This window comes from Manacus vitellinus, unplaced genomic scaffold, assembly GCF_001715985.3.
Source record: "Manacus vitellinus isolate BGI_N305 unplaced genomic scaffold, ASM171598v3 scaffold_1_pilon, whole genome shotgun sequence".
Classification (NCBI taxonomy): Eukaryota; Metazoa; Chordata; class Aves; order Passeriformes; family Pipridae; genus Manacus; species Manacus vitellinus.
This window is the reverse complement of record NW_021939396.1, coordinates 7,080,880-7,104,614: the sequence shown is the minus strand read 5'-3', so window position 1 is coordinate 7,104,614 and position 23,735 is coordinate 7,080,880. Positions and strand designations below refer to the sequence as shown.

The window sequence follows — 23,735 nt, the reverse complement described above, 5'->3', positions numbered from 1 at the left end:
CAGAAGTAATAGTCATAAAATCTCCAGACTTTTGAATCTGCAATGACAAAAATAATTTTCAAGAGCGACTTCTTTTCATGCCTTGTCATAGAGCAGCCTGCAGACACCAGGGAGCTGCAAAAAAAGTTCCTTCTCTGTGTGAGGCTATAACCTCAGGAGAGACACAGCACGAGGGGAGGCTTGAGGTTCTTCCTGTTCTTTGCCTTGTGTCAGACTGTTCGTCCAGCAGCCCATTGCAGCCCTGTGGTTCCTTTCAAAAGCCTGAGGCTCCAGTGGGCTTTTCCCAGATTACTCCCCCTACAAGCAGCACTGCTGTGCGTTTCTAACACTCATTAGATACTCCACTAGCCTATGAAAACCAGGAATTAAGTGCTCTGTAGTGCCTGCAAGTCACTACTCTCTAGCAGGAGGGAGGTGAACTGCACACTTTTACCTGAATTCTTGTTGTTTTGTTGTTGCTTCAACAAGTTTTGCCTATTTGTATTCTTGCAAAATCCTTTCTGCTACAAGGTTAAACTCTCCAAGTCATCTTCATCACCAGGCTATAGTGTGTTTAACTGAATGTGTGGTTTTCATTTTTAACTGAATGAATACTTTAATTTACTTCCATACCTCCATTGCATGGAACAGAGCATACTCCTGCTGGGCTATTATGATTTCCACATAGTTTCTGTGATCTAAGAAATAATGCTCGAAAAATCGATAGTCTGGACAGACTGGGAAAGTCCAACTTGTTACATTTGGAACATTTTTTCCCCTGAAGAAAATGTGCTGTAATGACACTGAGTATGGAACCATCTGTGGTGAGTTTCAGGTATGATCTGTGACCTTTAATGGTGGGAGAACAGCTGTTATTTTAAGACTGTCCGTGCTGAAGATGCTCATATGTCATCCTGCAGTTTTGGTTTACCTACACTGGTATTTAAATAACAACTCCACTGAGCTGTGTGAACATGGGGGAATGTTATGTAAAAGAGGAAACAGCCAGGTCTCAGAATTAGGTTTGAGATGGAACTTTCTGCAGCCAGCTGTAAGCTAGGAGAGATAAGAAAAGGTTTTTTTTTAATATATATTACATATTGTAATTTTACAGTATGTAATGCTGTTTTTCAAACAGTTTATGCACAGGGGTTTGAGCTCTGGAAGTCTTTATGTATTTACAATTAAGCCTGAAAGAAGCAAAACAATCTATGAAACATGTTACTTGGATTTTTAGAAGGAACACTTGTGCTTAAAGCAGACTGGAGAGACTGAAAATACTCCTGTGCATGTGGGAGCAGTGACTCCAATGTATGACTTTGACTTTGTTATGAGATTTATGAATTGTATACAGTAATTATCCAAAATTTACTGAACATTTTTGTCTTCAGTTCTAACTAGGATATGTCTATTTTAGATTTGGCAACTGCAAGAATATAGTGGCCCTTTAATGGTGGTCTCTGCATGGGACTGTGGATTGTATACAGATCATATGGGCTCTGTTCCCATTCCATGCAAATCAAGTAATTAATTAAGAAACCACTGAGGCATATGGATGTAATGATCTGTTAGGCCCTTCCTGTTTCTGCCTCCAGTGATCCCCTAGTGATTTACAGCCATTCCCTTGAGGCAGGACTGAGCAGTGGCTATGGGATATTCCAACATGGGAATAAATTTCCCATGGGGCTATGTCAGCATGTGGGGTATTTCTATTCTCAACAGAGATGAGATGCTGATAGTACAAATGCTGATGTAGCTGACTTTGGTGATTAATAGTATCATTTGTCTTCCTGTTTTCCCACAATGCCAAGTATTTTTCAGAGAGATTTTTGCTTTGAAACAAAGACAGCCTTTTTTTATCCATCTTTGGGAACTGATCTACTGTGCTCCCACACAGGAAATCGGACCTCTGGTGTGGAATTGCTCTATCTTTGGTCTTAAGTTTGATTTTTATTCTGTCTGTAAATATGAGAATTTCAACCTTTTTAAAATGGCTTGCTTTAAACCTGGATAAATATATAGTACAGTTTTAATATCCCACTACTATATCACTTATTGTAACTGGCACCCCTAAAATAGGCAAAAAGCTTGCATTTAACAGTAACATAGCAAGATTGCTCACTGCTAAAGACCATAAATAACACAGTTGTTAGTTTTGGGACCTGTTTGTCTCAGGTGTGATTACAGTTATTATGCAGCAGTTTAAAGAGAACTACTCATTTTGAGTTATACAAATCTCAGTAGATGGACAAAAATGAGAAGCAGTTATATTTTAGGAAGGATATATTTTCTACAGTTCCACTCTTTTGATGATTTGCTGGTTTTGGAGATTGTTGGTATATAGACAGGTTAGCAGTCTTTGTTGAGAATAAACTCTGAATACTGGGAATATAAAACACTGAGTTCGGTCTGTAAGCATGTTTTGGGCTTGACTCAGGGCTATTGAATATGGCTCACAAATCTCAGAACTAAGATCAGAACTTGTCTTTCAAAAATAAATCAGGTATACTGAACACAGATCTGATTTATGTGCCTTCTTAAGCTCATATTAACCTCCTCAACTTCATGAGTTTTCTTTTAAATTTAACTTGTTAGTTTATTGTATTTCTGTATCTGTTTCCTTATATAAAATGTTAAATTTTCCAGCACGCTCAGAACTGATGCCTCTTTTTTTCCGCTGAAGTCAGTGATGAAACTTTAGTTGACTTTATTACAAAGAGTTTATAATTTCATTGCCTGTGAAAGTGGGAGGCTGAACTCTGTGTCCCCAGGAAATCTTTTCCAGTCTTCTGATCTTATAAATGGAGTGGGAACAGAGTAAGGCCAGCGTGAGTCCTTTTGCAAATCCAGTCTTAAACCTTGCCTACCCAAACAAGAACATCTGGAAGAGAGAGGCTCTCTGTATGGGACATCTATAATTTTGCAGTAAAAGTTATAGGGCTGGATGGATTCAGAGGGCTGTAATTATCCAATCAAAGCATTTGCCAAAATGTGGTTTGGAAGGTCAGAGCTTAACCTATATATAAAGCAGAAATGTCTTCCAGCCCATCAGGTGCACTGTGCATTTCCAGTACGCAGTGCCAGGTTGTAGCTCTGTGCCTCATGAGAGCAGTTTCTAGACAAGTCAAGTTTAGATCAGCCATGGAAAGTGGGGATCTATGGGCATTGCTGGATCTACTGCGAGCAGAAGGGAAGAAGGAAGCAAATAATAGCCAAAATCTCTTTTGCAGCTCACTGCTGGCTGGCAGCGTCCACAGTGGTGCCATGCACGTCTCTGGGTTAAAGAGTTTTGCTCTGTTATTAAAGTAAGCATTAGTGTTTCTGCCTCTCTCTGCATCTGGAATCAGCTGGGCAGAGGAAGGGAAAAGAAAAACACTGGAAGTCTCAACATATAAATCTGATCTGAGGTTATGAATATTTCATCTAGGACTGAAAATGAAAAAAAACCCACTCCGTACTCCAACCCAACCTAAAGAACAACCCCATGTGAGATTTTTCAAGGGTCACCTCTGTGAGATTTAGGGCAATGAATAAGCAGTTTAGGTGTGAATGTATGATATACGGATGTTTCCATTATGAGTGGTCACTCTTCTGTGCCTAACATGGGCTACAAAGTGCCCATTGTGTCTTATATGCATGTAAAATGCATGTTACTGACTTGACCAATGCCACATAAAGGGATGAAATAAGTATCTTTTCATGTAGAAGTAGGAAGTTTATCTTGTGAAGTCGGAATAGGAGGCCAAATTTAATGTCAGAGGTGTAAATCCAAGAAATTTATTTTGCTTTTGTAGATTTGTTTTGGTGTGTGGGAAATGGAGAAATGTGATGATGAGACTTGCCCGAGGTCACTCGGTGAGTCAGGGAAGCTATGGGAAGAGAGTCTGCCTGGGGAAATATCTTCTGAAACCACTGATACACCCAGACTTTTTGCCTTACAGTGGAATCCAGACAAAGCTCTCTTTTGAAAGAACCACAACTGGTAATTTGAAGCTTTGTGTCTGAACCTAGAGAGATTGCTCGTTCCTGTAGTAGGACCTCAGTTACTAGTACTGTACACAGCACAGGATGGCAACATTGCTCTTATGGAAAAACAAAGTTTGAGTCATATTGATAAAAGAAATCTTTTCTTGTTCATGTTTTCAGAAAAAAAACACAAAACCTGTAAAACTTAGTCTGGAAAAGAAAGACCTGGAGGGTCTAGTAGTGCAGGCAGACAATCTCTGGAAAGGATGTAATGCTTACTTCTCCATTACTTACAGAGTTGATTTCTATTTTTACATGTCTTTCTAAATAAATGTCACCAACTGGCACACTAGATGGAGAGGCTGAAATTTTCTGACATGGGTCATATGACAGCTCATATTAAATGCTTTCAAATAGAGAAATCATTGAGAATATGAAAAATACTTATTTCCACATGACTAAAATCACTCTGTTCCTCTAAAATGACTGAATAGTCTGTGCTTAAGGGTAAGAAAATATTCAGTGCGGTGGGTCTGTTGCACAGGTCAAGCTGTGACTGCAGGGTCATTGCCCCCTGACTAGTTCAGGCTCCCTCTGAACAGACTGCTAGTGATGACTTTGGTACTCTGTGACATCAAGTAAGCTTGTGGTTTTTACATCCCACGGTGCAGCACTGAATTAACCTTCATGTCTACTTAGCTGGAGACTTTCAGCACCTCTCTCAGAGGAGTTGCTCACAAATATAACAGGAATGGAATGATTTTGAAGTGGCTGTAAAGGACCCATGGGACCCAGTCCTTCTTTCTTGCCTCTAGTTCAAAAGCCTGAACTGGGGCAGGGCTGTCTGAGAGGTTATATGGAGTTGAGTAGATCAGTTCATCACTGCATCAGAGGTTTTTTTCAACAAGGGTGATGACAAAGGAACCAACACTAAGGCATTAACCTTGGCAATAGTGGTAGCACATCAGGTTTTTTCAGCTTGTCCTCTGGGAGATAACTCGTGCTTGAGGTTTATGCTTCCAAGGGAAGGATTTACCTTGCAAAAGTGAAGACTTTTAGCATCAATGTAGGGCCCTGAATTGTGGCAAGTTACCCTGTGCTGTCATGAATTATTTGGAATAATATTATTGGAAAATCTAATTTAGTCATTGCTATTCCCTGCCTATTTGCTCAAGGAAGGATGGAATCAGCCTTGTCCATGGTGTGTTTTGGTTCTTGGGTTCTCATCATCTGGACAAGTATGTCAACACCAGGATTTCCAAGTTGATAATATGGTCCCCAGGTCTCAGCTTCAGGAATGAAACTTTGGCCATCTCAGTAGATTTCTCAGTAGATTAAAAGGAATGTTTAATGAAATGAACATTCACAACTTTTGCATTTGTGTGGTAAATGAACTCTAGCAACAGGGCAAGACCCGCTCACCAGGAATAGCGAAGGAAGAGCTAACTCAGCTCTGTCCTCACCCTACAATTACATGGAGAGGATAATGCCAACTTACTGTTTAGGACTCGGTGGCCACAGTGGGGTCTTCTGCTTTTGAAACAAATTGAACTGTTGAAAGGAACTAAAATAATTAAAGGCCCATTGTTTTTCAAGCCTTCTTTTTTTGTCTTCTGTGTGCAAAATTGAGAGTCTGCAGATATTTTTATCTGTTTGTGTATGAGAAAGGAATGTTTGTGGCATTTTTTAAAAATATACTGTGAAAGAGAAAAACAATTCTTGAGGAACACTAGAGACAGTACCTATGTGTATGTAGAGGCTCACACATGTACATGCATGTAAAATGTATATTTGTGATATGCATGTTTGTATATATGTGATACACATGATTATATTTACACATGTATGTTTCTGTATATATACATATGAAATAGAATGAAGTGATCAAATTAACATCCATTTACTTTCCAAGGATTTACTGGCTGTACCTGCTCAGCAACTTGTGTGCAAGCATTATTACTCATGCCCTTTAATGTATTTAACCCTGTTCCTTTTATTGAAATCAGTTGGAATTACATGCAAACCTGGATGGAGCTACTTCACATTTATCTTTTTCTTAACTTTGTAAACCTTTATATTTCATTTATTCCCAGTGGATGCAAAGGAAGATGAAAGTTGTTTATTGGGGAACTCCCCAATGCTTTTAATTCTATGTTAGTTTCCTCAGAAGTTTTTACTGATTCTTTTAGTTATATTGGTTTTTACATTTCATTTAGCAGAGCTTTTGGATGTATGGCAACCCTTAAATATGTCCTCTGTTCTTGTGGATTCATCCATCTCAAACTTTGAAGTTGTGCAAGTTAGTAGAGACATATCCAATGACTTCTCCACTGCCAGAGACTTTTGCCTATCTGGTAAGAAATGGTCATTCATAGCTTTGCAGAAAATACTGATCTGTGAGCCTGAAAACCAAGAACAGCTCCCCCACTTCTGACATAGATACACTGTTTTTGTTTATTTTTAAATACTACTCGAGTGTTTTTGAGTCTAAGAGAAGGGACCTGAAATAGTTTAGCAGGTGAAATATACAATAGACATAAAATGCCATACAGTGATTGTGTAATTTTGACACTTCTTGGGCACAGACATCTCTTACTTCTCCAGGCATTGTACAACCTGGAGCATATTGTAGCAAATAATGAAAGTGATGATGTCATATTTTTCTAAAGGACAGTTAAGGGAAGCTCATCGACTGAGACAGGTGAAAGACCCACCTACCACTACCTAAAGTAACCTATAGTGGTGGTGTGTGAGGGTGGTTAACTGAGAGCTGGAATGAAGCAAAGGGAACTGCTTTAATCAACAGCTTGACTAGACAGGAAAGAGTCCTTTAACTACACATGACAGGGAAATCCTCAATGCTGTAGGGCAGTAGAAATAAGGAAAAGTTCCCACCTACTGCTGAAGATGATAATAGTCCCACTTTTTTCAGTAGATGGTCCTCACCTTGTGAGGGTGAGCAGTGTAACTAACTGGGTTTTTTTCCTTTTCCTGTAACTGTTTGAAGGATTATTTCTAGAGGCAAAGTGTTGGATACCCACGTCTGAGTACAGACTGAGAATTAAACCTTTCTCTGGGGCTCCCTGGGGACTGTTTGAATTCAGATGAGGTTATCAGTACTTTATTAGATAATGCTTTTCTCCTTCTAAAACCTGTGATAATATTTCTCTTGCTGTATTATTCCATTTTAAAGCCAATGTAACCTTCTAGTCCTTTGGCTATTTTGGAGAATTTTCTGGGAATTTGAGGACTTTTATATCCCATTATACTGCTTTAGAGCTACTTTATATCTTGTTGCTTCACCTGTTCTAAACCCTTTCTTTTAAGCATAGTGTAACAATGTCATATAAACTGCTGTGAGGATACATTTTTACCTGCCCTTTTTCTTCATGTTTCACCTCATAGCTTGTTCAAAGAACCAGTCATGTACAGTGGTTACACTAGAAATCCAGCCTTCAGCAATAAGATGCGTTTTCTACCCTGATACACAGATCTGCACACACGGCCTGCAAGGACACAGCTGCCGGGTTTTACTCAAAGAACCTGCTGCCTATATCTACAGGAGACAAGGTAAGAACAGGTTAAGGCTGTGGGGGAGGACCTGAGCTGTGCACAGTTCTTGTGAATGGGGGGTGAGGAAATCCTCACTAGACATGAAGTGATATAGATGTCTCCTAGACACTTGTCCATTGCCGTTTCAGTGGAGTTACAGCCTAGCACTTTTTGTAAAAATGCATGAAATCATGATGTTACCCTCTAGTGCTGAAGCAGGTATGGTAAAGGAAGTCTAGTTTATGAAAGGTGCTTTAGAAAGTGCAGAACAGTAAAACCAAACAAGAACAGTAGTGAAAGTCCAGATCCTTTTCATCTGCAGAAAATGATATGCCCTTCCTTTTAAACTCTGAGAATTACACACAGAGTGTTGAAAGCCCACTGTCAATTTAAAGTGTTAAGGACCATCTCTGGAGAAAACAAAAAAACCCACCCCAAACAGACATCCCTTTTCCCAAACCAGGATGAACTAATATTTTAAAGAAGTGAAAATGATTTTAGAGAGAAAAAGAAATTGTGTAGACAGTGTAGACAGGTAAAAATTCTATTATATGGTTAAGTACTTATTTGAAACTAGAAATTTAATTGATTTTATTCCCCTTGATTTCTATAGATACTGTTTTCTTTTCATGTAATACTGATTATTTCATTTATTAGAAGTAATTAGAACCCAGGTAAAAATAAAGGGGAAGGGAAGAAAATTTTTGTTTTTGTTTCACTGAAATTCTGTGAAGAGTCAGAAGTCAATGAGAACCTTCCAAGTTCAAACTCAATGAGAGAAAAGGGGGTTGTCATTGTCAAGTGCAGCAAAATCAGAGACAGAGACAAAAAAAGCTAGACTTGTGCGTTTGTTCTGTACAGTTTGGGTTTTAGTTCCATGGTTTGGAATTTGGTTTCTGCCTATCAAATACATTGTTTTAGGAAAGAAATAGCTCTATTTTAATGAATTATTTTATAATGAGACAATAACACAAATTTATCTGTTTCATTTAAAGAAGGAAATCGGGCACATAGTTTAAAACTAAGGGAAATAGGGCTGATTTTCATTTCTGAAATGGTAATAACTTGAAAAAGCCAATTATTTTTCCTCTGTTCCCTCTGTGACAGATTTATTCCTGCCCATTTCTGAATTGGATTTGACCCCGTCTGTGTACATCCCGTCCCATGGAAATCTGGTGGGCAAATCCCAGGTGATCCGCATTGGCTCAGAATGGAGAAATATCAGCCAGTTCCTGGGGGTCCCATATGCTGCCCCTCCCCTTGCAGAGAGGCGCTTCAATCCTCCAGAGCCCTCTGCCTGGGTGGAAACCTGGAATGCCACAGTGGCTCGGTAAGAAACCCCTGTCACCATCTACAGAAGCGCTTGTCGGTCCAGGTGTATGAAAGCAGCTGGAGTGATGACCACAATACTCATGTCCTTTCTTACAAAGCAAGCTATAGAGTACAGACAGGTACAACTTTGGGACTTTGATTAGCAAAAAGAATATTTTGTCCATCTATATGTTAAAGCATGCAAGCCCCTTAAGAAAAAAGGCAAATTCCAGTACGTCGCCTTGAATCTATAGGTAACTCCCCACCAAATGTCTGCTGTCTGTGCATTTTCATTCTGAATGGAATTTATACAGGTATTTTTGATATTTATACAAATATATTTTACTCCTACTGAGCCATAAATTTGTAGACATTTAGTCAAACAGGGGTATTTAAACACTGATGTAACCAGAAGCTGTGGGCCTCATATAGAAATTATCTGCCTAGTTGTGTCCAGGAGATCAGGCTGAAGGACCCAGAAAATCTTTTCTGTCCAAAAACTATTAAAAGACAAATACTTGCTAAATGGCTTGGATAGAAATACAGAAGTTATAAACATTTAGGTAATGCCTTAAGATGGAAAGAGTGCTAGGAACTGTTTTAACAGATGGGCTAAATTTCTCCTAAGTGCCTCTATCTAGTGTTTCTAATTGGCTGTCCCTGCTCTCCAGAGCTCTACAGGCATCTCTGTCTGGTGAGTTTAGGTTAGAGGCACTCTACAGACATCACCTTTGTGTGCATGTTTGTGTTTAATTTAGTCTTACAATAGAAGTCTTAATTTTGTTACACTGGGGAAACAAAATGACAAATTGTGAGTGTCTGTTTCCTAAAGAAAAGAGGGTTTGGGTGACACTGCTTAGAATACCAGTGCTGTGGAACATGTCAGGACAGTGGATTACAAAAACCCCAAAGCAAATAAAAATGCAGCAACAACAAGAAACCAGCTATAATCTTTGAAAGTGGAGTGTTTCTTATAGGGCCTTTCTCACAGCGCATCCCTACTGACTGTTTCACGGCAGACATGAATAGCTGCAAGGAAAAAAATAATGATAGAAACAAGAACCGGGAGATCAAAGATGCAGAACAGTCAGAAGGAGAGAACTTGTTAAAGGACTACATGAAGTTTCTGTAGAGGAAGTTGGAGAAATCAGGGCTGAGAGCTGGGGTTAGCAGCTCAAGAGCTTCCCAGGCAGCTAATATGGACCTGAGGTCTACTGAGATCATGCACACAGAGCCATGCAGTCCTGTTCAGTTCCTGGCACCAAGAGTGGTCCTCATGTGGTTAGTGATGAACTACTTGAGCAAACAAATCTGACCAGGAGCTTCATGGTTAAGGAAATGGGAGGTTTTGCAAGGGATCTGGGAGGATGAGGGCCTGCAGGCCTGACATGAATCACCACCTGCTTTGGTGGAAACACACTCTGAGGCTACAGATTTAGACACCTGTCAGCTGTGTGGAATCTATTTGGTCCCTCCTTTACTCAGGATTTGTCTCCAGAGGTTTCTAGCAAAGTCTTTGATGAACTGAGTGAAAAGAGATGTGGCATTTGTTTTCTTGGGGAGTTGAAAGAGCATCTGGCCTGTGGTGATCTTGTCCTTCAGGTTGCACCTGACCTGCAGAGGTGTTAACAGCATAACCACAGTAGCCACAACCTCATGTACATTGGTTAAGTCTGGTGGGACGTGGCTTTTTACTTTCTCATGTTCACAGTGATGTTAAATTAGCACAGACAGCACGAGCTCTTGGTGTCCACAGCCACAGTGTGGTGTCTGTAGGGCTTTGGTGAGACCTACCTGCCTCTGTGGTCTCCCTTTGAAGACCTGGTGTTGCAATGAGCAACCTGGCTGGTTTTGAAAACAATTTAGGGACCTTAGTTAATCTGTTCCTATCTTTTGAATTCACAGTGCTGTCTTAGTCCAATGAAGAATTTGGCCATTATCTTCTATTATTAATTTAGGGTTATCATGGCCAGGCTTCGCGAACGAAGATTTGGGAAGGGCTCTACCCACGTTTGTTACAAGCACGCTGGTGGCTAAAAAGGCCAATATGAGAGAGACACGTCCAGTTGCAAAAGGCACAGCAGAAAGACTCTTTAGGTGGTATATTCTGCAAGACACAATTCTTTCTGTGTTGTCTTTTCTCCTCAAGAGTGATCCTGCATGCTTTCTCAAAAGCATCAGCAGCGTTAAAAATAGTGTGTCTCCAGACCTTCCGATTGGAGGCCAGAGTAGACCAGTTAAAAAATATAATTATTTGACTTTTCACTTGGAGAATAGGAGAGACCTCACTCTCTGTATGTATAGAAAGTGTTGATTTTTTTAGGATTATATATTAATGTTGCTCAATACTTGTATATAATAAACTCACACGAGCACAGTACTATTAGTGATGGAAGAGAAACATTTATTTATCACCCTGGACCTGATAAAAGACTTAAAAAAACCCAACCCAACCCAACTAAAACCCCCATCCAGCTATTGAAGTCTCTAGCTGCTGGAAGAGCTGTGGACTTGCCTCAGCAGGTGGCAGCCTTTCCCTGGAGTCGGTCCCAGCATGAGGAGCTTCTGGGAGCTGGACAAAAAAAAAACCGTGGTCATGGGTGATGATTCCTGCTGCCCTGTGGAAAGCTGTATGATTAGTAGTGTTAGACCTGTTGTCCTGGCAGGATTCCTACCTGGGAATTCATATTTTCTCTGCCTAAAATGGCTTTAGCAGTTTTGGTTGGAGATGATGTGATTCTCTATGTCAGTGGGAAAGCTGTTGAGTGATATCACCTTATGGAAAAAAATTGTAGAATTACATTAAATCTGGTCCTTTTCTTTGTGGTTTTCTATTACTTTCTTCACACCTTCAAGGCAAAATTTTACAAAGGCATTAAAATAATAATTTAGAAACAATTCTCTGAAATATTACCATCTTTCCATAGCCTCTTTTGGCTTATTCTCTAATAAATTGTGATGTTTTTCTATAACTCATTGTCTGATACAAATATGGCTGTAAAGTAGAAGGAACTGGCTTCAAAGTAGCTTATTACAGAACTGCAAAATTCATCCACTTGATTCTTATACTTTATATGCTTGAGCATATGACTCTCATTCAGATGATGGACAGAGAATGGTTTTCTGTACGTGGTTGGCTCCTGAACTCCTGTTACAAGGTCACTTTTAACATTGATTGGCACTGTTAATGGTCTGCTCTGCTACTTAAAGCAAAGAGATTTTAAAAATGCATTAAAATTTTAAACTTACTGTATTTTCCCACAGACCATTAGAAAATAAATTAAACATAAAGAAATGGAGCCCACAGACCATTAGAAAATTAATCAAAATATATGTAGCCCACAGACTATTAGAAATTAAAATAAATAACTGACATTTCATCAAAAGAGTGGATTATATAGTTGTACAGGCAGTAGCAGGGGAGATCTGGGCCTGAGACCCCCAGCTCTGCTCCCCTTGCAGCTGGTGATAATTTTGTGCAGTTTATGTAAAGCGTGAGTTTTTTGAAAACATATTGTCAAGTTCTTAGCTTTTTAAAATGGGGCAGGGCTTCTGAGGAAGGACTCTTGACATACAAATACATTGCACTGTGTGTGTGTGTACAAATCTACATACCTGTTACTAAAATATAGGTGGGCACGGTTTTAAATGTGATTGAGATCTGCAGATTTAATGATTTTATTAAGCTAATGCATCAAAATATGAGGAAATAACACCAGTGGAAAAAGAGTACAAGCCTTTTTATTGTAGCTTTCTCAATTGGTGTCTCTAGGGCAGCGTGTTGGCAGCCAGGAGATGGAGAGGCCCCGCCACAGTCTGTCAGTGAAGACTGCCTGTATCTGAACATCTTTGTTCCTGCCACCTCTGTAAGTAGGAGACAAGTCGAATTTTTTTTGTAGCTGAGCACTGTCTTTTTTCAAAGTATTTTAACTGACATGAGTGCTTGTTTTTCCTGTGTTCACAGAACCTGCAAAGTTAAATTAGGCACTCTAGTGTTTTTACTAGTGCAAGAGTATTCCCTGCAGACTTTCCATGAGCCGTGTTGGGTAACCAGGAGGAGAGTATACTAAAAAGCTAGAAATAAGAGAGACAAAGAGAGAAACAAAGGACAAGAAGAAGGTGGGGGCAAAGGTGGAGAAATTAGGGACAGAAATGGCAATGTTCCTGCAGTGAGATCAACTGTCCAGCAGACAATAATGCTAGACAATACATCAACACTTGCCACCAGTCAGGGAGCTGCTGATGGTTTTATTTCACCCTCATATTTACTGTTCCCCTGTTGACATCTGTGGGAGATCTGTTGAGGAATGAGAGTGGCAAAGCAATGCTAGATTTGTGGCCAGCTCACAGAGCATAAAAATAGATGTTTCAAAAATGACTGGGCCACTGGTACAATGTGAGGAATCATCATTTGAAAGTTCTTGATTTTCTCATTCTAAAAGATATAAAAGAAAGCTTCAAGTTAAAGCCAAGCTAAAATGATTGGCCAACCCCTGGGGGGCTGGGGATAAAGCTGCTGAATAACATATGAATCTCATTGAAGAGTGGGCTCAGAGACAGGAACTGTTTCTTTCCACACTACTGGAAATTTTCAGAAGGTGATGGTAGTTATAGTAGAAATTTATAAGTCTGTCATACATCATGTCTGGAAAGAGCTGGTCTAGCTATCTGACAGCAGCACAGAGAGTGCCTTGCAGGCCCGTTTTAATCATCAGAGAGACCAGCAGTCTGTCTTCTCCCTGCAGCATCAGACTGTCATTTTGCCTCGAATGTAGTCCCCACTTATTGAAACCATCAGGTCACTGTCCCAGGCAGTTTGCCATCTATGCTTAAGAGCTGCTTTCAAGATAGTTTATTTGAAAACATTGTATTTTCTACCATCTGATAGACTAAATAGGCTTGTCTCTTCTCCTGGCGGTCCTGTGAGCTGAATCCCTCTTTTGTAGAGGTGTAAAGTAGAAGTAGATCCAATCAAGTCAATCAGTTTCACATGTAGAAGTCCAGCCCAAGAGAGAACTAAAACTTCTGGTTTTACAGAAGTAGCTGGGAGCAGAAAGCATTGCATTTTCCTGCCTCTTTTTGTGGTGAGCTCTATTTTTTACTCACAGAGAACTATAGTTATGTATTTTCAGCCCATGGAAGGTTAAATCAGCTAGTAAATATTGAATACAAAATCTCTTGAAAAGCAGTGAATGCAGAGGTCATTCAGGAGCATTTTGAGCCTCAACAAGAGCACAGTGCAGGGACTGATGCCTGTTGCCAAAGGACTCTCAAAGTATCAATCAGTGAAGAAGGTGAATGACATCATTTTGCTTCTGTAGCTACAAGTATCACAATTAAACTGGCACTTCTGATTTTTTCCATCTGTAATCATCACCACCTGTTACACGAGCAAAGCAAAGCTGTGCTTTACCTTCATTTAAGAAGAGTTTAATTGTACAATCATGATTTTAAAATCTCCATTAAATAGGAATAGAAAGTGTACCCTCTCTCCTCCTACCCCATCCCCTGCACATGTTATTCCCATCCTTAGTGCATCATCCCCATTGCACTCAATTATTTACTGAACAATATTTTGCAGTAGTAAAAGCACTGTAGATTGCCTGGCTTGGTAGAGTTTAAATCTATTCCTGCCAAGTGTTTTTTACAGAAGGATGAGCAGGGAGGGTTGGACCAGATAACCCCACCGGTGGTCCCTTCCAACATTACCCGTTCTGTGATTCTGTGATAGAGAAGATGGTTCTGAATATTATGAAGCCTTTCAGACTTCCTGGTGCTGCTGAACTTCATTCTCCTGTTAGGGTTTTCACATGGGACCTAAGACCTTGCAGTCATGAGACTATGATGGAGCTGCTGGGCTTCCCATTGCTGGATGCAGACTAAGAAATGGGAATGCTACATCCATACACTTGGCACTGTGCACAGTCCCAGTGCTAAATCTTCCCCTGAATTACTCCATATCTGTTGCAGCTGTTGCAAATGGCTTTGGTTTGCCATTTCAAAATTTTATTGCCTGACTTAACCTTTCTTAAGCTTTTCATCACTATAGCATTGGGTAAAGTCACTCAGAATAATGTAATATGCAATTTACAGGGCAACTGGAGGGCATGGTGCTACAGAGGCTGTGGACACATGGGAAATGCTTAGTGTGAACCTCAGGCTTAACCATGGTGAACTGAGGGGATGGAGCAGGCTGAATATGATGGTTAATACTGTTTTAGCTGACATGGCTCCATGTGGTTGTATTTCAGAATGAGTTTCCATCTGAAAACACATTATTTCATTTTTTTCTTTACCTCCATCTCTCTCTGTGCTGCGTGCAGTGCAGAAATGGGAACCACAGACAAGGCACTGCAAATTAGGCAATTTCAATTCGGAGAAGTTAATGAGAAAAAGCAGCAAGTCTCAGTGCTTGCAATTTCTTGGGTTTTCTTGGTAACATTGTCATGTTCACAAGAAACCCCTGAAGTGATTCACCAGATAGATAAGTGAGGAGTGTGCACAGTTGTGAAAAATTAAGGGCAACTGAGGGGTGTTTGCCTTCTATTCCATAATTTTTCAGGATGCTGCTTCTCCTGTACAGCCAGTCATGTTTTTGCTGGAGACATCCTTTGCCAGAACAGATGGCACTGCTGTGTTTAGCTAAGCTCCATCCAGAAAATAACAGCAGCAGAGCTCATTGCCCTCTAACTGCAGGGAAAACCAACCCCAGATGTACTTTGATGCTGCTGCAGGGGCCACCAGCTCTTCTTCAGAAAACACCGCCAACTGCCAATGCAGAAAGTGGGATGGTGGGTGTGTGTGACCTGCTGCTGAGCAGAGGAGAGAGGAGCCTCCTTCAGGATAGTCCCAAAGTGGGCAATAGGGGATGAAAGTGCTGAATGGAAAATTGGGGTTACATTTTGAAAAAACCTTTCTATCATTGGAGCAGGTTATTCTGCTTTATTCAGCAGGAAAGAAAAAAAAAGACAAAAACTGAAACAAAACCCCTCCGTATGTTTCACTGAGGGTATTTCTTTAGAGTGTCATCTTGGTAGAACTGTAACCTGCTGGTATGTGCTGAGGTCTCCTGCCTGGCTGCAGCCCTTCTCCTGTTTCCCTCTTGTTTGAACTTTTCCTGAATGTTTGTGTGAAGCAGGTATGCTTTAGCAAAGATAAGCCCACCACATGCTCAGTGGCCAAGGCAAGAGGAGCTGCCTTGGGCTAACCTAGAGGAGATATTGACTGGTGGAACACAATGATGCTATTAGATCCACCTTATACTGGACAGAGTGCCCTCTTTAATGGTATATAGGTAATTGTGGACAATTTGTGGAGAATTATGACAATAGCCATTGAATTCCAGACAGATAGCCAGATACCCCCTCATTATGGTCACTCATAAAGAGCTATAAATGGCTTAGATAATATTAATGGGGAAGATGCTTGTGTTCTCATCGGTGACTGACAAAAGCAGTTGGCTACAGGAATAGTAACCTGGTTGTTGTCATGGCAGGTCAAAAATATGTCTGTGTTGCTGTTCTTCCACAATGGAGGGAGTTACAGTGCTGAGGAGGGAAAGACAACTCTGGATGGATCCTACCTCGCTGCCATCGGTAACGTCATTGTTGTGACAGCAAACTACCGGGTTGGTGTCTTTGGCTTCCTTAGTACTGGTAAGTCATGGATTTCCAGAGCAAACACAGCTATGGGATAAATTGCATTCTGTACCACTTCTGCTTCTGATTTTTTTTTTAAGTAGTTTTTTAACTTGAGAAACCCATATATTTCACTGATTTGTTTTTTTTCTTTTTTTTGAAAAGAAAAATGGTCAAGAAATGGTGGTGACTAGATCTGAAGAGAAAGGGGAAGGGCTGGAGGCAAAGGGACAACAAACCAAACTCAAGCATCCGTATCGAAGCACTGGTTAGACTTCTGTTTGCAAATGCAACTGTGGATATTGGGTTTTGCAGACATACATGAAGATAGGTTAGGCATCAAAATTCCTGCTAATTCCAGTGGCCTACCATTGCGGGTATGGTTTTCAATGACTCCAACTTCCAAATTGTTCCATCCATGAAATTTTGCTGATGCTCTGTTGTGCCCATGTCAGAGTGGGGAAGAGGCAGAGAGGAATAACTGCAGGTTCATGGTAAGAAGAATGCGAAAGGATGGAAGTATGGCACAAAGATGGTTGGTTCCTCAGCAGTTCAGCTTGACTTCTCCTCTGAAGGACTTGCCACATTTAATTTGAATCTGTTAGCCCTCCATACTGTCCTGAATCTAACTGCATGTTCTGTGTTTGCAACTCTTCCCCATACTCTAGTGTAAAGGACACTTTTGCTCTCCTATTGCCCCCTAATATCAATTGCTATTGAAAATTATACAAATTCCCATCACAAAGAGGCACATACACATGAAAATGTACATTGGATCTCCCTAAACCTTTGTGGTAGTGCCATCTGCTCTTTGGGATTGTTTTTTTTTCTTTTTTTCATTTTGACTTTTATTAGACTTACCTGTTTAAGCAAATAGAGAATACTTTTCTTTATACCATCTTTCACTTCTGCCTGGGGCAGGGGAACTAAGGTAGAGAGACGTGGAGAGAAAATGCAACAGTTCCAAATGGAGCTCTGTCTCTATTGGTCTTGCAGCAATTCTTGGTCTCCTTTGTGGGCATTTTAATACCTTTATAACCTTTAGGAAGTTATATTTGCCATGTTTGCAATTACCAGACCTACATACTTTGCATCATGATTCTTTTAAGTGTTCACTGCTGGGTAGATTTTGCCCAGTTTGGGGTTATAACTGCAGTTATTGGTTATTTTGTCCCTTCTCTATTTACTGTTTTGTTCAAAGCTCACTCCCAGCAAAGCCCATCTTTCATTCAATATCTAGAGATCTGGCACTAAAGCTCCTTACTCATTTAGATAAGAAATTGGCTATAGGTGTATCTGTGAGAAAAAAAAAATCGCTGTTTTCATCAGTGCAAACCTGATGTTTATGAAAGCGATACCATAATTTAATTTTGTCTAGAGCCAAATGCAGTGTGGATATGTGCTGTGGGAGCTTCCATTACGCAGCACTGCCCACACATTACCCACTAACCTCCTTCAGCCCAGTGAACCTCACCCAGGTTTCTTCCTAAACAGAAACTGCTGGAGGGGCTGAATATTATACACCAGTATTTATGTGATGGTCCATAATTTTGGGATCAGGAAAATTATTCAGTCTCTTTTTCGTAGGGATCTGCTTACATGTCCCAAAATGTCAAGACATGGGCTTGCTGTACCTGATTGGCATTCCTGCAAACCTTCAGATAGAGGTGGTTCATTACATTTTGGGACTATCTGGGGACCTTTTCCTCATTTGTACTGTGGAGCTGTGACCAAAGAAAAGTGCAGTCTTTGCTGACCTCATCCTCTTTGAGAAGTCCTTGGTGTGCATTTGGGAAAATCCTGGTATCCTAGAATCATAGAATATCCTGAGTTGGAAGGGACCTACGAGGAACATCAGATTTCAACTCCTGGCCCTACACAGGACAACCCCAAGAATCACATCATGTATCAGAGTGTTGTCCAAACAGCAAGCTAAGCTCCATATTCATGGGAAACCTTAAAAATTCCTTCAGTATCACATACTATCTCCCCTATGTTGTCTTTACTCCATGGGGTGGGGGTAATAAAGTGTGTGTGTTTGTATCAGGGTTCCCAGCAGCAGGGATTTTCAGTCTACCCATTCTGGTCCCCCACAGGTTGATAGAGCATCTTTGAATCCTCCTGTACATGACAGTAGCCACTGGGGATTTTCAATGAATCTTAGCAGTCTGGGTCAAGTAATACAAGGATTTTTCTCTAACAGATCCTTAATGATATTCCAGGGATGTTTTTCATTCTTCATGAAAGACAAATCCTGGTCCTTTGGAAGTTTAGCCATTAGTTTCAAGGGAGGCAGGAGCTCGCCCTTAGGACTGTGGGAACATTAGCAGCAGGACTGTTAGAAGGCTCTACAATTAGAAATAAAAGTTATGAACTTGTGAGTAATATTAATTTCATCGTCCAACTAAGCAAAGTGCTGAATCCTCTTAAGTTGACTTGTTATAAATTGCAAAACTAGAAATGAAGAAATTGAATGGATATTTAAGGAACTGAAGAGCAGTGAAAACAACAGATTTCCTTTTGTTTGGTTGGGGTTTTTGTTAGTTCTACAGCTGTTCTGATCTCAATGGCAGGGCTTTTTCAAGAACTGAAAGAACTCTTTTCCTTCTTCATACAAAGGATGTTTAATTTAATTTACTGTCACTCATTGATGTTACAAAAGAAGATGCACATTCTTACTAGTGCCTTTACCTCTTGCTTTGCATCTGGAAAAATAAGGGTGAATTGCCATTGATACAGATGGCAAGGATATGGAGAAGACAGTCATGGTTTTGGGTTTGATTCTTTTAAGATTCCATGAAATCATATAAAACAGAATGATTTTCATGCTTTTGTTTAGCACTATTGTTCTCCCATTTGGTAATAACAGAAATGTATGTTCAGAAGGAAGCAAACAAAGACACTGGTTTCTTTTCAGTCTCCTGTGGTTCTCAGGAATGCAATCTTTTCCTACAAAAAGGCAGTGGAAAAGATTCCTGGCAGACATGTTTCTTTTGGTCTAACTCCTGTGAATGTCCACTGTTCTCCAGTGTGGTACATTTCACAACCTGGTTGTGGTTTTTGCCAGGGCAAAAGGAACTGGTTATATTTCCCTCTTAGAACTTTTTGTTTAATGTATTGGTACTATATTAAACAAATATATATTATATATATATATATATATAATAATTGTGTGGCTAAAACATTTACATGGATTTACGTATAGAAATTTCTTCACCAAAAGGATTGTCAAGCACTGGAACAGGCAGTTCAGGGTAGTGGTGGAGTCACCATTTAAAAGATTTGTTGCTGTGGCACTTGGGGACGTGGTTTAGTGATGGACCTGGCAGTTAACACTTGGATTCGATGATCTTAAGGGTCTCTTCCAACCTAAATGATTCTGTGATTTCACTTCCTCTGGGGATGTCTCACAAGGGATGCAGCAAGTCCTTAAGATGAGATTGCCTTTTCAACAGCACAGAGTGGGTTTATTGTTGGATTGAGGACCCTGGGAACTGGTCGTGGTGTGCAGAAAAAAACTAAAACCAAACCAAAACAAACCCCAAAAACTGACCAGGGAAAGCTTTTTCTCCATTGCTTCGCTGGTATGGCTTGGACTGTTCATCTGAAACTATGGCTATAGATGGAAGATTGTGATTTTTTGGTTTTTGCACCACTTAGTTCTTGGCTGCCCTACTGGAAGGGTGCTTACAGCGATGCCTGTTATGATGTGGGTATCTCTAAACCCTGCAAGGCTACCAGTAATCTATTCTCCTCTGTATTTATTCTGCTGCTTAAACTGGTAGGTTTGACACCTCAGTAATTCATTACAGTAAGTATATTGATATCTACCACAGGATGTAAACTTTCAATTGCTCTTTGCCCAAGACAGGGCTACATCTCCACAAAGTGGCAGCTTTTTATTCCACTCTCTGTTGATTTTGATTCACTAGTTTCTGAACCTACCCTTAGTTTAAAATTGTACTATTTGGTCTTGGCAATGGAAGAAACAAATAGTTTCATCTGTTTTTCTATTCATGACTTTTTTGTCTTGCCCTGTGGGGCTTTTTTCCTCAAGTTTTAAATGTGGAGAATTTTAAAACTTTAAAAATAAATGGCTCATTGTGGATTATAAAGAAGTAGACAGTGAATAATCATTTTCTATTCCTTTCTTACAGATTGTGGAGGAATTACTTATTTCTGCTTTTGTTGATATAAAATTAACCTTACCTAGGGGGTTGCATCATTAGATGCTTTCAGCATTAGTTTCCTGTTAATCAAAGTATCAGGTTACCACTTGTTGAGGTTGAAAAGTAAGTGTTGATACTTAGGCATGTGAAATACATGATTAATTATTTGTTTCCATGTTAACAAAAATATGAGTATTTATATATTCATATTTCTGAAATATATATATATATATCAGATTTCTATCAGTTAGACATGGGATAATCTCAGAGGATGTAGATGGAGATATGCATTTTAAAATAATGTCTGGAAGCATGTAAAGAAATCCAAGATGTTATGACTTATAATGATTGGTCAGACAGGGTAAGTGTATAAAAGGGATGTAGGAAGGAAATATGCAATTAGGTGCACTCCAGGGAAACAGTCAATGATCCTTATGGGTCCCTTCCAACTCAAGAATCTGGAAAACACACAGATTTTTTTGTGTGCTTTTAATTCATTCTAAGATCGATCTACTTACGTAGAAAAAGAATCTTATGGCTAAATTTGTGGATACCTGAACCTGTGTTCAAGTCTCCTGCCATGATGTGTCCTAATGAAGCTTAGAAGTTGGGGTGTTATTTTTCTATCAACAGGACAGACAAAGAGGCACCTCCAGGGCTGCCTGGTGGAGTGGTAAAAACTGAAATGGAGTCAGTCTGTAAAGTGATAACCTTGGAAGAGACCACTTTAGACTTTTAACTTATGGTAGCAGTTTTGTCCAAGTTCAGCTTCAGGAGCTGCTAAAAATGTGACATTTAGTCAAAACTTCAAAGGTTTATAGTTTTATTTCTTTTCAACCCCATTTTATTTTCTACAACAGGTTCTGCTGAGGCGAGTGGGAATGCTGGACTTTTGGATCAACTGGCAGCTTTGAAGTGGGTGCAGCAGAACATTGCTGGCTTTGGAGGAGACCCCAGCAGGGTTTCTTTGGGAGCTGACCGTGGTGGGGCAGATGTCACCAGCATTCACCTGCTCACAGAGACAGCAGATACTGACCTTTTCAGGAGGGTGTTGTTGATGGTAAGTTCCATTCCTGCTTCAGCTTCAACTTCATTGTGAAAGGATGTTGATGCAGAGATGAGGATGTTGCAGTGTGTGGGTGCTGGTTTTATTTCGTCCATACCTTGGCAGCACTAATAGGGCTGTTATTGCTATAGTTATTTTTCATCTCACCTGGGACTGTTATCTCCAGGAGCTGAGCGCTTCACCAGGATGTACAAGAGATGCACTTTTGTGTTTGATTTACTCATAGTAAGAATCTAGTTTTCGTCACTGTGGTTTTTTGTGCATTATATAAATAATCTTGTTTCATAACTTACAGGTACAACAGCTTAGTTTCCATTCCATAAATACATTTCTTGGTCAGCAGTCTTTAGACTCTAAAACTGATGAGCCAGATTTCTGCACGTTAAAGTATCCAATCTTTTTATCAGATCTTATGGCAGATTTCATTTAAAAGAAAAGGAAGTTTCAGAGAGTAAAAATGTGTTTACTGATGGGCTTATTTGCTGTCAGCTTAGACCATTTTCTCAGTCAGTCCAAGTGATCCATGTTTTTACAACCTTTCCCATGTTGAATCTCAGGACTTTGAGATCAGTTTTGTCAGTGTCAATACTACCGTTTCTCTTTACAGCCTAAGATAGGAGTGGTGTGCTCTAAATAAGGCTTAATGATCAGAGGAGGTTTATGTATCCAGCAGAAATGGTACTTGGACAAAATGATCTCTCTGCTAGCAGGGTTGACTTCAAACAGTAAGCAGGGGGATGGAATTCTTGGTTCAGGAAGCCTAGGGCCCAATTAAATACAATCTTGTCTTGAAAATAATGACATCTTAATTTTTCTTCAGTGTGACCTTGCTTCAGAAAACATAACTTGCCTTTTGCATCCCCATGGCTCAGTAAGTTTATTTTAATTGCATCACTCTAATGGGGAAGGCAAGGGAAGTCATGAAAATCGCTGCTCAGTAGTTGGGGGGTTTTTTGTGTCATTGTCAGATCATTCCTCACACAGTTCCAAGATTTTTACTCAGCTCTTGGCATAGCAGTTAATTGGCCAGGAGACCCAGAGCTGTTTTCTTTCAGTTTTATCGTACTTTTACTCTGAAATCACAAACCCTTTACTGACATGACTGAGGATGGGGCCCTGTGAAAGCTGTGGCAGGATAAAGTGCAATTTACCAGTTGAGCAACTCAAGAAAGGGAAATGCAAGAACCTCTTTGCTTATTGTTACTTCTGAGTGTAGTTCCACATTACATCTTTTCTTTTATACAAAAAAGTCTAAACTCATTCTTTCTCCTGCAGCAGAACATTGAATAATGGAAAACAGTGGCAAGTGCAATGAGCAGGCAGGTGCATCAGTTCTTTCCACTTACCTAAAGTTTGTAACAACAATTTTCTTCCTGGGACTGTGCAGACCACTGTCTTAGCAAAAACAGGGTCTCCACTGGTTTCAGAGAAGTATTAATTATTTATCCTGACAGCATCACAGTGGATGTAGTTTTCTTGTGAAGTACACTGACAAAATGAAAAGCAAGCAACAGTACAAGGAGCTTGTAGCTTTAAAATATACTTGATTGCTTTTTTTTTTTTTAAGATTTTGTTTTTTATTAAAGTGATGCCAAATGCAACTGTTGGTTTACTCAGATTTCTCACTTACACCTACTGTAAAGGGATGTGTCTTGCTTTTGTTCCCAGACACCAAAATCATTGAATACTTTTAATTTTACTGTAAAAAAGGAGCTGCACACAGGCTAAGAAGCATAAAACTGAGAATATATACCAGGTATAGCTTTCCTGAGGGAAAATACCATGAAGCAGTACAGCTCTTCTGCAAAAGTCAGCTTTGTGCTCTTTGTTTCGGTCTTTGCTATGCATGATAAAACCATACTGTTTCTGAGCGTGCAGAGAGGTGTGATGTATGAAACTTTCTTTACAAGAAGACAAGCACCTGAAACAGCAAAATGCTTTTGAGTTTCCTATGTCTGCCCTATAATAGGTTTTTTTTTTTGAACAGATCTGTAAACAGATTGTACAAAATCAATAAAAAACTATCATGAGGACCCTTTATAATTTATTTCACCT

General features: G+C 39.8%; 1 protein-coding gene across 1 annotated transcript in view; it reads left to right on the top strand.

Moving 5' to 3' along the window:
- Nucleotides 1-23,735, top strand: part of TG (thyroglobulin) — a 146,726-nt gene that overhangs the window by 60,127 nt on the left and 62,864 nt on the right. The window contains exons 36-41 of the mRNA XM_029959261.1: nucleotides 6,162-6,299; nucleotides 7,351-7,515; nucleotides 8,605-8,827; nucleotides 12,581-12,674; nucleotides 16,304-16,463; nucleotides 21,475-21,674. Of these exons, the coding sequence (XP_029815121.1) occupies nucleotides 6,162-6,299; nucleotides 7,351-7,515; nucleotides 8,605-8,827; nucleotides 12,581-12,674; nucleotides 16,304-16,463; nucleotides 21,475-21,674 (980 nt within the window). The remainder of the gene's footprint in view (nucleotides 1-6,161; nucleotides 6,300-7,350; nucleotides 7,516-8,604; nucleotides 8,828-12,580; nucleotides 12,675-16,303; nucleotides 16,464-21,474; nucleotides 21,675-23,735) is intronic.